A 14,412-nucleotide genomic window follows, 5' to 3' on the forward strand; every position below is an offset into this window, starting at 1 on the left:
ATAGAACTTACATTCTAGTAAAAAAAGGGAAAATTAATAAAATACATATGAGTTATATAGAATTTTAGGAAGTAAAAAAATGCTATGTGAAAATGTACATGAGGAAATGGATGAAGGACCTCAATGTGAGACACGAATCCATCCAAATCCTTGAGGAGAACACAGGCAGCAACCTCTTTCACCTCAGCCGCAGCAACTTCTTCCTAGGAACATCGCCAAAGGCAAGGGAAGCAAGGGCAAAAATGAACTATTGGGACTTCATCAAGTTCAGGAGCTTTTGCACAGCAAAGGAAACAGTTAAAAAAACCAAAAGACAACTGACAGAATGGGAGAAGATATTTGCAAACGACATATCAGATAAAGGGCTAGTATCCAAAATCTATAAAGAGCTTATCAAACTCAACACCCAAAGAACAAATAATCCAATCAAGAAATGGGCAGAGGACATGAACAGATATTTCTGCAAAGAAGACATCCAGATGGCCAACAGACACATGAAAAAGTGCTCCACATCACTCGGCATCAGGGAAGTACAAATCAAAACCACAATGAGATATCCCCTCACACCAGTCAGAATGGCTAAAATTAACAAGTCAAGAAAGGACAGATGCTGGCGAGGATGCGGAGAAAGGAGAACCCTCCTACACTGTTGGTGGGAATGCAAGCTGGTGCAGCCACTCTGGAAAATAGCATGGAGGTTCCTCAAAAAGTTAAAAATAGAGCTACCCTATGACCCAGCAATTGCACTACTGGGTATTTACCCTAAAGATACAAGCATAGTGATCTTAAGGGGCACGTGCACCCGAATGTTTATAGCAGCAATGTCTACAATAGCCAAACTATGGAAAGAACCTAGATGTCCATCAACAGATGAATGGATAAAGAAGAGGTGGTATATATACACAATGGAATACTATGCAGCCATCAAAAGAAATGAAATCTTGCCATTTGTGACAACGTGGATGGAACTAGAGGGTATCATGCTTAGTGAAATAAGTCAGTTGGAGAAAGACAACTATCATATGATCTCCCTGATATGAGGAAGTTGAGAGGCAACATGGGGGGGGGGGTTGGGGGGTAGGAAAAGAAATGAAACAAGATGGGATCAGGAGGGAGATAAACTGTAAGTGACTCTTAATGTCACACACACAAAAAAAAACCTGAGGGTTGCCGGGGCCGGGGGGATAGGGAGAGGGTGGTGGGATTATGGACATTGGGGAGGGTATGTGCTATGGTGAGTGCTGTGAAGTGTGTAAACCTGGCGATTCACAGACCTTTACCCCTGGGGCTAATAATACATTATATGTTTATAAAAATTTTTTAAAAATTTAAAAAAAAAGAAAATGTACATGAGGGAGAGTGGAGAGGAATATATGGGGGATGGCAATTTGATCAGTGATGATTTTACTAAGGAGACATTAGCAAAGAATTAAAGAAGGTGAGAAGATGAGCCATGTGGGCATCTGGGGCAGAGTGCTTCAGGTGCCTATGGAAAGGCCCTAAAGTTCAGGCCTGCCTGGTATGTTTGAGGAACAATGAAGCTACTAGTGCTATAGGAGTAGAGTAAGAGAGGAGGAAGCATATAGAAATGAAGTCACCCAGGAACTGGTGATGTGTGGAGATAACTACTTTCAGTGAAAACAGGTACTAATGGAAGAATTTGAATAGAGCAGTGACACGAATAAACTTAAAATTTTTCATATGGATTCTCTACTGAGAATGGTCTGTGGTGGCAATGTGAGAAATTGTGCAAATTAGTTCAGGTGTTATTTCAGTAGTCCAGACTAGCCTGGAGTGATATTTCTGGAAATGACAAGAGGTGGTTTCCACCTTGTTCTGTTTGGTGGGTAGACACTAAAGAATTTGTTGGTGATTGGATTTGGGAGAGAAGACAAGCGAAGAATGGCTACTAAGTTACAGCCCAAGCAACTGTCAGGATTGAATTTCCAATAGCCAGAATGAAAAGAATGTCAGAGGAAGAATACTTCAATTTTGGACATGTTAAATTTGAAACGTCTTTTGACATCTAATTAAAGCTATTCAGTAGCCAGTTTGGTATGTGTCTGGGGAAGAAGTTTGGACTAGAAATATACATTTGGGATCTTGAGCATTTAAACACTACTTAGAACTTTGAGGTTGGATGAGGTTCTTAAGGGAGTGAAAGTAGAAGATGTCCAAAGGCTGATTTTAAGGTGCCAAGGAGAGGAGGAGGACCAGGAATGGGGACCCAGAAGAAGAAATGTGCTGAAGTCAACTGAGGGAAAAAAAAGTGTGTCAAGGAGAAAGGACAGGTCAGTTATGCCTAATGCTACTGAGAGGCCACGTTAAAAACAGACAGAGAGAACAAAGAAACACACAGAAGCAAATACTGTGGACAGATCAGTGATTTTAATAATACGGGAATTTACTGGGGACATTGAAAAGATCAGTTGCAGCATAGAAGTCTTGGGAGGGTAGGAAATGTTATCAAAATGGTTCCAAGAGACAATGAGAACAATGAGAAATATCATTAATAGCTGGACAAGATTGAAGGTCTTCAGGTACACTCATGTATCACAGGGACGTTCTATGTGAGCTATCTTTCCAAGTTTCAGATATGTTATGCTGTGTCTTACTTCTCAAACTACTTACATTTTTTTTTTTTTTTTTAGAAAATTGAATAAATTGATTTCTTTTTACATAAAAGAACTTATTTCCAGAAGGAAATTTTATATTACGATCATACATGGCAAAACAGCACTTCTTGACCTAAAAGAGTCTGCATAATTCATCGAAATAGATTCACAAACATTAACATTTTGTTAATGGACCGGTAGTTAGACATCAGGAGTGCACACGTACACATTTTTGGAAATGCTGCTGTCCTGAATTGAAAACCTCCATTTTTGCTCTCGAGCGGTTTAATAACATAAATCAGAACTCGTTTGCCTAAGCGAGAAAAGAAAAGATCATCTAAATCGGTTGATTTTTATCTATTTTAGAATCCCTCAGGGCAGGTGCTTTGTCTTAATGTCCTGTGAAATGTGCAGAATCATTCTGTGTGCCTATAGTGCAGTCTACCAGATGGTATTTGATGGCTGTATTCGTCTTTAACATGAATGGATTATTAGTTTAGAGAAGATTTGTTTTCTTTCTCAAAATTCCTTTTTTCCAGTGTCTAAGCACCATGCTTATTGAGATAAATACTTTTGTGTCCCTCTTGGTGCTTCTGACAAATGGGAGACCTGAATTATAATACGCGGTGAGTTTATAATATGCGGTGAGTTACCAGGTTGAGCAGACTGGAAACAGAAGTGGCTTTGATCTTTAAAGCAAACATCATAAGACAGTTGGCTTGATTGTAGTTCACGGTGTTGTTAAAACATCTACCAGCAGACCAGCAACTGAGTAATTCCATGTCTTACTAGCTGTCCAAAGTGAGCATCACTCAATCATTTGACCCGGGGTATTTAACCTCAGGTTGTGTACCTGAGGCCAAACAAAATAGCTGGTTTCCATTTGCTCGCTATTCCTCAAATTCACGAGGTCTGTTTCCATCTCATGGCCTTTTCCTTCCCTGTGCTCTCTGTGGAATGCCCTTCCCCACAGGACTTGCTCTCTGGCCCCTCACATTTTCCTGATAGCTTTCCCGATGACTCCAAGCCCTCTCACTCCCCTCCCTGCCTGTCCTTCCTAAAGTGCCTTATATTTTAGCAGCCCTTAGAGATGTCTGAAAGCCGTATATTTTCATGGCTTATTTTGTTTTGTCTCTGACTCTCCCTACCACAGTGTAAGTTGCACAAAGGCAGAATTCTTGTCTGTGCTGCTCACAGAGTTTTGTCTGTGTGGAAGCCCCAGGGCTCATTAACACACTGCAGGTGATTCATGACTATTTGTTGAGTTCATGAGTGAACACTATAGGTGTTATTGTTGTCAGTTTCCTTTTGTAGTTAGGCATCTTGGCCCTGATAGGCGAGGGACCCTCTAGAGCTCACACCCAGTAAGCCCTGCCATCCCCCCAACCCCGCCCCGAAGACCACGGCTCCCACACTTTCTCACACCTTGCACAGAGGGCTCGGATGGGACTCGACTGATCAGAAATTGGAGGGGGAGACAAACCATAAGAGACTGTGGACTCTGAGAAACAAACTGAGGGTTTTGGAGAGGAGGGGGCATAGGAGGTTGGGTGAACCTAGTGGTGGGTATTAAGGAGGGCACGTGTTACATGGAGCACTGGGTGTAGTGCCTAAACAATGAATCTTGGAATACTGAAAAAAATAAAATAAAATAATATCTAAATAAAAGAAAATATATTTTCACAAAAGATGACAGATTCCTTTCTGTTCTGTTATGGAAAACATTGACATTACCCCTCCCTTTTTAAGATGGACATTACTATTATCGCCACATTAGAAAAAAGAAAAATGTATCTTCCAATTAAGTAAGTTATAGGGGACTTTAATTGGAGTAGTGACAGAAAGACTCCTAGAATTAGGGATGCTTTAGTGGCTCAGTCAGTTAAGCGGCTGCCTTCGGCTCAGGTCATGATCCCAGAGTCCTGGGACTGAGTCCCACATTGGGCTCCCTGCTCAGTAGGGAGCCTGCTTCTCCCTCTCTTGCTGCTCCCCCTGCCTGTGCTCGCTCGCTCTCTCTCCCCCTCTCTCTGACGAATAAATAATTAAAAAAAAAAAAAAAAGAAAGGAAGGAACGAAGGAAGGAAGAAAAGCTCCTAAAATTGATGTCCTTTGCATTTCCTATTTACTATATGGTCTGCAAGGTTTAAACCACACAAGGCATGCAAGTATAGTTCCTGACACATAGTAAGTAGTCAATAAATTCTAACTTAAGGATTCACTGTTCAATATTATACTTGAATTTCTACCCATCAATTAGAGGTGTCTGGCCAGACTCATCTTAGAAAAATAATTTGTTTAATTTTTTAAAATATTTTATTTATTTGAGAGAGACAGAGTGAGCACAGGCAGGGGGGGAGGGGCAGAGGGAGCAAGAGAAGCAGACTCCCTGCTTAGCAGGGATTCCCAACGTGGGGCTGGATCCCAGGACCTTGAGATCGCGACTTGAGCCAAAGGCAGAGGCTTAACCGACTGATCCATGTAGGTGCCCATAGGGAAAGAAAAAAAAAAAAAACTACTTAAAAAATGTTCTTAGAAGTGAATTTTAGGTCAGAAATATGCACGTGATCAAATCTTAATACTCCAAGAATCATTGCTTTTCTGATTTTTCCAGTTATTCCTTTTATGTGTTATTTCTTCCTTTAAATAATTTCTCTCCTTGGGTGGCCTGGGTGGCTCTGTCGGTTGAGCATCCAACTCTTGATTTCGGCTCAGGTCATGATCTTGGGATTGTGGGATCGAGCCCCAGTTCAGGCTCTGTGCTCAGTGGGAAGTCTGCTTGAGTCTCTCTATCTCCCTCCGCACTTACCCCACTAGCACTAAGCAAACCTGAAATAATTTATCTCCATGAGTGTTGACAAGTAGAGATGTACAGTACTTACACAAGAGCTAACACATGTTATGGATGGATTTCAGTGTTCCAGATAGCACCATTACCCGCTTGCTTCGTTGACCAAGAAATGATGAATCCTCTTTAGTTACTACCCTGTTGGCCACAGATCCTGGCACAACCAAAGAAGATTGTCTAAAAGAATGAAAGAAGCAAAACAATCAAATAAGGATTTCCTTCCAAATCCTGGGTCTTCAGGCTTTCCAATATGGATACAACCTCACATAAGAATAAAGTGGGCAAATCACTCACTCTCACATTTCTTAAAAGCCAGAGGTATTTAAATGGTCAAAAAAAAAACCACCAAAAACAAAAAGAAAAAAACCTGGAAGAAGTATGTCAAGGTACCTCGGGGACTGAAAGTAATTAATGGGGAAGAAAAAAATTGAAAATCCTCTAGGAATTTTCCCCCTTATTATTTTAGTAGCATAACAACGTAATGACTTAAATAAATAAAATGATACAACCTTCACAGCACTCTCATCCCTCAGCAACAATATTAAGTATTAGAGTAGACTCGATTCATTAGAAGAAAGGTGAGCATTAATCTGGACTTAACATTATCTACACAAAGCTATCTTGCTTCAGAATCCAATTTTTTTGGCTTTTATGAAAATGCAAGACAATAAATTGTCTTTCAGAAAGTAACAGCAACCGTGTATCAATGAACAAACAAAAAAACTGATAATATCTATAATAATACGATAGGTAAAAATGACTGGTTGAAAGAGAAAAACAACAGAAAAAGTTTAGTGGGAACTTTTCAGTGATAAAAAGCAGTTTCTTAATGACATAAGCAGGCTGGGTCTGAGGACCCAGAGAGGGTCCTGGGGACCAGCCAAGAGGGTCCCTGACTACACATAGGATGGAAATCAAATGTGAGCCGGCCGCAGGTGAGAACAGAGTTTATTGAAGATACAAAGGAAGTGCAGGTACAGACAGTGTCTGGGAGACACAGAAAGGAAAAGAGAGGGAGTTTCATCTTTATTCAGAGTTTGGGGTTTTTATTAAGGATTGTATTATTAAGTGTGCATGTCTTTCAGGTGTTCAGGCATGGGTCAGAACAAGGATAGGTGTCCAAGTGTCCTCTGTAAGTCGCGTTCCCTTGGTCTTGGGGTTCAGATGTCCAGCAGGGTGGTTTTGATGTGGTTTTGGAATATAAGTGAGGGTCCAGAGCCCATGACCAGGAAAGATTTCTTGAGACGTCTTTGGTGCAAAATGGTGGTTTTTTTAAAGCCCGGGAACAGGACCAGTGGGCAGCTCCAGGATTGTGACAGGTGGCTGGTTATATACTTGGGAGGCTGGGAAGTTAAGAAAAAAGGAAGTTTCCAAAGAACTTTCATATGCTAAAGAGGACCTACAAGATACCAGAGGCTTTGCCATTGTCAAGTTAAGGTTTTTCCATCTAGCAAGGCAGTAACATAAAGATAGTTGGAAGTTTCCTGGAAGAATGTCACACATGCCCCTCCCAGGAGTGGGGTGTGGGGTGGGTAGGAAGGTTAGCAGGGTGCCTGTGTGTGTTTTGTCCTCAGCTAGCCTTCTGCTCCCTCATCAGTCTGGAATACACATGGGCTGACCACATTGGGGCATTCTTGCCTGGCCACTCCTTAGATGTTACATGTTATGCTAGTAGAGTCCAAAGAAATCATGAACTCCCTGTCCCTTACAAGGAGGACACACTACCAGGCCTGTATAAGGTGGGGCTGCAGGTCCAGGAAGAACAGAAGCAGGGAAAGGAGCAAAAAGTAGGTTTTTATAGAGTCCTTCAGTCTCCCTGTCTCACTAAATACAGCCTAATTCTGTGTTTCTTGAAAAAATTAACTCTCATTATTTGTAGTTCTGTTTGAAGTTTCTGGCTAATGCTTGCCTGGCAAAGAACGAAAAATAAGAGGAAAATATCAAGCATCTATTATCAATTCCATTGAGTCTGTTTAAAAAAAATATTTTGTTTCTTATTCCCTAATCTTAGGTCTCTATTATAATTAATTCCAGGCAATTTAAAATTTGAGATTTAGCTATAAATGAAATGTTTCAAGGTATTACCCTAGGTAGTTGATTATTTCATTGTATTTTACTGCTTTATTTTATTCCAACATATTTTAGGGAGTGTGTATCTGTCATAATACAAAGGCAGTTCTCCAAAGAAATACAATGCAGGCCTGAAAAGGTGGTCACTTGCTTAATTAAATCTGACTCCTGCTCCAGGTCTCTCCTCCACCCTCAAGAACACCACAGCCTGCCGCTTTCCCTCTTGACTGAGGTCATCAAGAGGAAAAGCAGTGGGACACCTGGGTGGCTCAGTGGGTTAAAGCCTCTGCCTTTGGCTCAGGTCATGGTCTCGGGGGCCTGGGATCGAGTCCCACATCAGGCTCTCTGCTCAGCAGGGAGCCTGCTCCCTCCTCTCTCTCTGCCTGCTTCTGCCTGCTTCTGCCTGCTTGTGATCTCTGTCTGCCAAATAAATAAATAAAATCTTAAAAAAAAAAAAAAAGAAAGAAAGAAAGAAAGAGGGAAAGCAGCAGGCTATGGTGTTCTTGAGGGTAGAGAAGGGACCGAGAGCAGGATTTGGGGGGGTTGGATGTTTTAAATTGGTGATGCTTATCCCTCATCCAAGTGGGTGGTCAGGGAGGACACAGGATATGGCTGAAATTCAGAGGAAAGGGCAGGTTGAGGGATATATACTCAAAGTCAGAAGCTCTAGGTTATGTCTTCTCTGACTTTGGTGAAGGAGGGAAAAGAAGAAAAAGGGTAATATTTACTGGAGATTTTCAGTGCACCTGATGTCACTCTATGTGCCTGGACAGAAATCATGTCAGTCCAACCCCCGATATTGAAGGACTTTTGTACTCTTATAGTTCTCATTTACAAATGAAGAAGTTGAAAAATAATCACACATTTCATAAGTGGAGCCAGTTTTGAATTCTGGTTTCTGGCTTCAGATTCAGGATTTTTTTATTTTTTAAGATTTTATTTATTTACTTGACAGAGAGAGAGCACAAGTAGGCAGAGCAACAAGCAGAGGGAGAGCAGGCAGCGGAGCTTCCCACTGAGCAGGGAGCCCGATATAGGGCTCCATCCCAGGATCCTGGGATCATGACCAGAACTGAAGGCAGCTGCTTAACCGACAGGGCCACGCAGGTGCCCCCAGATTCAGGATTTTTTTTTTTTTAAGATTTTATTTATTTGACAGAGATCATAAGTAGGCAGAGAGGCAGGCAGAAAGAGAGAGGAAGGGGAACAGGCTCCCTGCTGATCAGAGAGCCCTATGCGGGGCTCGATCCCAGGACCCTGAGATCATGACCTGAGCCGAAGGCAGAGGCTTTAACCCACTGAGCCACCCAGGTGCCCCCAGATTCAGGATCTTAACTATAAATATTCCTGACTTGATATATGCTCAGCAGAAAAAGAAACCAGTGGGCTACAGAGTTTCTCCACACTGTAAGCATTTACACAAAGTGTAACACATTTGTTTAAACTCGAGAGATATACTCATTTAAAATTAAATACATAAACCATAAGAGAGTGTTAATCTATTTCTGCACCAGGTAAGATTCTGTATAAATTAGGAAGATGCTATTCTTATTCATCGTTGCTACTTTCGGATGAGAGGAAATGACAGAAATGCTGGGTCAGGTGTGGAATTCTGAATTTTACCTCTTGCCATTAGCTCATTTTTTATCCCTTAAGCATCTCGTGAATATTCTGTGCTGTTACTTTCCAGCTCCCATATTCCGCCGTACAGACGAGGAGCTGTATCGATTACTCGATAATTCAATCATGTTTTCTCTCTGAAGGCAACTGATCGAGAGGGAGACCCAATAACATACGCCATTGAGAATGGAGATCCTCAACGAGTTTTTAATCTTTCAGAAACGTAAGTTAAAAATTATTTCAAAATTTATTTTTTTGGAAGACATTAAACAGTATACTGGTGGCAGGGGAACAGACTTCTAATCAGAGGTTTTCAGCTGTTTGTAGCTTTGTTTGACTTTTTTTTTTTTTCTATGAATGCTAATGAGATCTGGGGGCAGGGGATAATTCTGAATTCAGAAATCTTACCCAGGAGACTATTTATTTCAAACATTTTTACTAGGTAAAAATCCACTGAGGTGGAAACATTTTATTTGTAGGCCGGGATTAATTAGATCCCTTTAAAGTTGTCAGTTACTCATAATAACAAGGGCATTTCTACCAAGAGTAATGTGGCGCTAAATTGTTCATTCAAAGAGAATTTTGTAAGACAAAGCATAATTCAGACACATTTAAAGGACCACCAAAGTCTACCCCTCATTTTTTGAGGAATGTAGGTATATTCTGGAAAAGCTAGCACAAAAACATCGCCATGTCCCTGCTAAGCCTTCTGAGGTCTTTATCAGTGTCATTCTACTTCCCCTGGAGAGCAGCAGAGATCATGTTGGTCACCGCCAGGAGAAAGCCAGGAGGCCGGGAAAGAGGCACCAAGGTTTGCAGAGAGATCACTGACTTCCTGTCTCTAAGAGCAAAGTCACCCTGTTGCTGTCTCATGGGGCTGGAAACCTGAGTGGGGCCCATGATTATAAAGTGAGAATTTTCACAAATGAGCCAAACAGTACTTTCATCTCAGGAACACGGGTACATCAAGCCAAATCAAGGGAATCATGTGTGGTCTCTGGTCTTGGGAGGAACACCTGTAGTTTCACTCTGGCTAGGATGTTCCAACCATGAGTTAGTTTGCCTGGGAACAGTATTTCTCAGACTCTTGGATTTCACAGATGAATAAACGTCCACTTGAAAAAATGAAAGGCTTAACTATTTGGAATTTTCCCCTGTAGATACACACAAATCTCAGTTAGCTATAATTTACAATCATCCTGAAAGAAATAAAACTTTTTAGAGGGACACTTGAACAGGAATCCTGACTGTGTGGTTCTGGTATAAAAGTACCTGTATAGATCACGAGAATAAAGTTAAGAGTCCAGAAATAACCAGATCGTAACATTTATGGTCAACCGACTCCCACCCTCCAAAAAAAAGGCAAAGACAATCCAACCAGGAAAGAATAACCTTTACAGTAAATGAAATTTGCAGGATGCCTGAGTGGCTCAGTGGGTTAAGCCTCTGCCTTCAGCTCAGGTCATGATCTCAGGGTACTGGATTGAGCCTCGCATCGGGCTCTCTGCTCAGTAGGGAGCCTGCTTCCCCCCCTCTCTCTACCTGCCTCTGCCTACTTGTGATCTCTTTCTCTGTCAAATAAATAAATAAAATCTTTAAATAAATAAATAAATGAAATTTGGGGTTGCATGCAGAAGAATGAAGTTGGATCTTTACCTCATACCATTAGCGAAATTAATTCAAAGTGGATCACAGATCTAAATACTAGAGATAAAAGTATATAACTCTTTAAAGAAAATACAGAAGTAAATATTCATGATCGGAATTAGGCAATGCTCTCCTAGATATGACATAAAAAAACACAAGTGATTAATAGTAAGACAGATAAGTTGGACTTCTTCAAAATTTGGAAAATCTGTACTTCAAAGGACAGTATTAAGAAAATGAAGACCAACCCCAGCCTGAGAGAAAATATTTTTAAATAATGTAGATAAAAAAGGGCATAAGTATATCTCGAAAACACAGAGAACTATTATAACCAAAAATAAGCACAGAAATAACCCAAGTAAAAGTGGACAGGAATTTGAATAGACATTTTTCCAAAGAAGCTGTATGAATGGCCAATAGCATGTGGAGATTCACTCATGATAACTAGTCGTTAGAGAAATGCCAATGAAAAGGACAAGATACTGCTTCTCACCCATGTAGAATGTCCATAATGAAAAAGGACGGAAACAAGAAGTATGGGTGAGATTTCAGAGTCCTCGTATATTTCTGGAGGGGAAGTAAGTCACTGTGTACTTTGGAGAACCATTTGTCATTTCTTCTAAATAAGAAACACAGAGTTATCATTTAACCCTATAATTCGGGGTATGTGGGTGGCTCAGTAGGTTAAAGCCTCTGCCTTCAGCTCGGGTCATGATTCCAGGGTCCTGGGATCGAGCCCCGCATCGGGCTCTCTGCTCAGCAGGGAGTGTGCTTCCTCCTCTCTCTTTCTGCCTGCCTCTTTACCTACTTGTAATCTCTGTCAAATAAATAAATAAAATCTTTAAAAAAAAAAAAGAAAAAACCCTGTAATTCTACCTGTACATACTCAAGAAATGAAAACATACATCCACATAAAAAGTTGTGCAAGAATGCATGCAGTGCAATTATTTACAATAACAAAATGTGGAAACCACTCGAATATCCATCTACAGATGAACGGGCAAACAGGCCGTGTATCCATACAATGATTTTGTCAATAAAGGAGAACTTAATGTTGACACCTGCTAGAACATGGATGAACCTTAGAAACATTACTCTGAGTGGAATCATTCACAAAGGACCGCACAGGGTATGATCCCATTTATACAAAATGTCCAGAATAGGTAAATTCATACAGATTTAAAAAAAAAAATAGATTAGTGGTTGCCCGGGCTGGGAGGTAGGGTTGGGAGAGAACAGGGAGAGACTTCCAGTGTGTGATGTAGTACGAAGAGCATGTTCCAGATTTGATTGTGGTGACGGTTGGACAACTATATACCAACATTCACTGAACTGTACCGTCTAACTGGGTGAATTTGATCACATGTAAGTTATATGTTAATTAATAAAGCTGTTTTTGAAAAGGACAGTAGTGAACCTTTCTCCTGCCCAAGCCAGCAGGAAGCCCAGCCCTTACTCTCTGTGAGGGATTTCCACTCCTGTGTTTATCTGTTTTTCTCGTGAGGCTGAAAGGTTTTCAACCACAGGTGGGGAAAGTTGATGAGCTGCCAAGTTGACTGAAGAAATTCTCCCCTCGTGCTGTCCACCCTAGCAAGTGTGTCTCTACTGTTTCGCTCATCTCTGTCTTTGAAACCAGTGAGACACCTACCTGGGTCACGGAGGTTCTTGCAGGTGTGAAAGATGTCAAGACGGCATCCTCCTTATCTACACCGACTGTTCCTAACACCACAGCTCGTGCATCAACTCTTTAAGTGCAAAACGCTTCTAGGACAGCTAGACGAGGGGACATCCTTGTGGGGCTTGCATGATCTCTTTCAGTGACCATTCTTGAGCCATTGCTTTCTAGCTACCTCATTGCCATTGCTGCCATTAGACTTGCAGGCTATCCTAGACCATTACCGATATATTTCCACACATATGAAATGGGGGAAAATTGCAATTTTAATCCCTTCCTTCTCTGAAACTTCTGGGCTTGCCTGTGCAGATTTGCACCATCACTTCTATTTGAATCTTAAGGATTTCAATACTTCAGGTACTCTTTTAGAGAATAACAGATAAGAAAGAATGGTTGACCTTATCAGACACTATAATGCATAGAAATAATGTTTCTGGTTACATTTTCCTTCTTAGAACAACCAAAAAAGTACACATTCATTGCTTACTTTAAGTATTATATTATTTTACACTATGATACAAATTTTAGCAATAATCATCATTACAAAAACATTAGTTTACCTTGTTCTGTTGAAATAAAACTAGGCCAAAACTTTTCATAAATCCTAAAAAAAAATCAGTAGTAATAAAGAATGGTTTCAATACTACTATGGATTTAGAAAATGTTGGCTTGTTATCTCATATTAATGTATTGGATTAGTCCTGTGGCCACGAAAGAAACCCACTCTTTAAAAAAAGGTCCGTGTTCCTAAAAATCACAAACGTTTGTCATGAAAATCATTCCGTGTCACCGGTTAAATGACACATCTGTGTGATTCTATAACACACTGCATTATTTTAACAACTTTTCATAATGTCGTTGTTGATTATTGCATATGATACAGCAAATATTTATTCATCAAATACTCACAGATCAGTAAACATTTAAACAAGATGAAAGCAACACTTCCTTTCTAGGGTGATGGCCAAATATTGACGTTATTTATTGAAGGAGAATGAGGAATTCCTCTGAATGGAATTGTATACGGGGGATGTGATAGAACAGTGAAAGCCTCGGATACTGAACAGAAGAAACTCAAAGAGTTAGATCTGCCCCTTGTTAGCATTTTATTTGAAAATTTTTCTTTTTATCTTCCCTGGAATTTTTTTTTCTACATGACTAAATTCATTTTGACACTAACTTTAAAGCTTATTACATTTTTCACATCAGTGTGCCCTTTAGGACATCACTGAAGAATACATAACATAGAAGGCAATGATTCGCATTTTCTGTGTGTCACCCCTACTTTCCAAATCTGTATTCAAATGGATCTACTTTCTCTTGTCCTTGACCCCCCTCAGCTCCTGTCACCGACCAGCTTTTCTGAACCTCTGCCAATACCCACCTCCCTCTGTTGGTCTGTGTTTGCTAACTGCTAATCACTCTTTAACACGAAACACTGCATCTGACTTGAAGCAATCACACATTTTCAAGTACACTCTAGCCTCTCTCAATATCATTATGAGGCTTGAAATATGGTGCCCATGGGCAGCACGATAAATCTCTCAAAGACTCAGACACTTGTAAGTGCAAATGATATTAAATCACAGCCAGTGGAATATATTGACAACATTTTAAGGAAGCCTAGAATACAAAGCATGAAACCAGTGAGAGAATTTCCGTCAGCCCGTGACGTGGCTGCTGCAGTATTTCCTAATCCACTGTACAATTTGGGAAGACGGCTCCTGGGAGGATCAGATTTTACATGCCAGGAGATTGGTTTGTGTGGAAGTAGATACCCTCCTCTATGTTTTATTTACACGGATTGAACAACTCTTTGAACACCACTTTCACGGTTAGGCAGAGCAGCTCATTGTCTCAAAAAGCTTGATTTTTGTCCAGCACCATACATTTCGGAAATACAGCCTTTGAGTTCAGTGAGTGAATTCTGTATAATCTAA

The 14,412-nt window shown here is 40.6% G+C and overlaps 1 protein-coding gene across 5 annotated transcripts in view; it reads left to right on the top strand.

Moving 5' to 3' along the window:
• Nucleotides 1-14,412, top strand: part of PCDH15 (protocadherin related 15) — a gene marked incomplete at both ends in the record, with an annotated part of 820,110 nt that overhangs the window by 519,631 nt on the left and 286,067 nt on the right. For all 5 annotated transcript variants that reach the window (XM_080823084.1, XM_080823082.1, XM_080823083.1 and 2 more), the window contains one exon: nucleotides 9,294-9,373. In XM_080823084.1, the coding sequence (XP_080679210.1) occupies nucleotides 9,294-9,373 (80 nt within the window). The remainder of the gene's footprint in view (nucleotides 1-9,293; nucleotides 9,374-14,412) is intronic.

Source organism: Martes martes (assembly GCF_963455335.1).
Source record: "Martes martes genome assembly, chromosome: 14".
Taxonomy (NCBI): Eukaryota; Metazoa; Chordata; class Mammalia; order Carnivora; family Mustelidae; genus Martes; species Martes martes.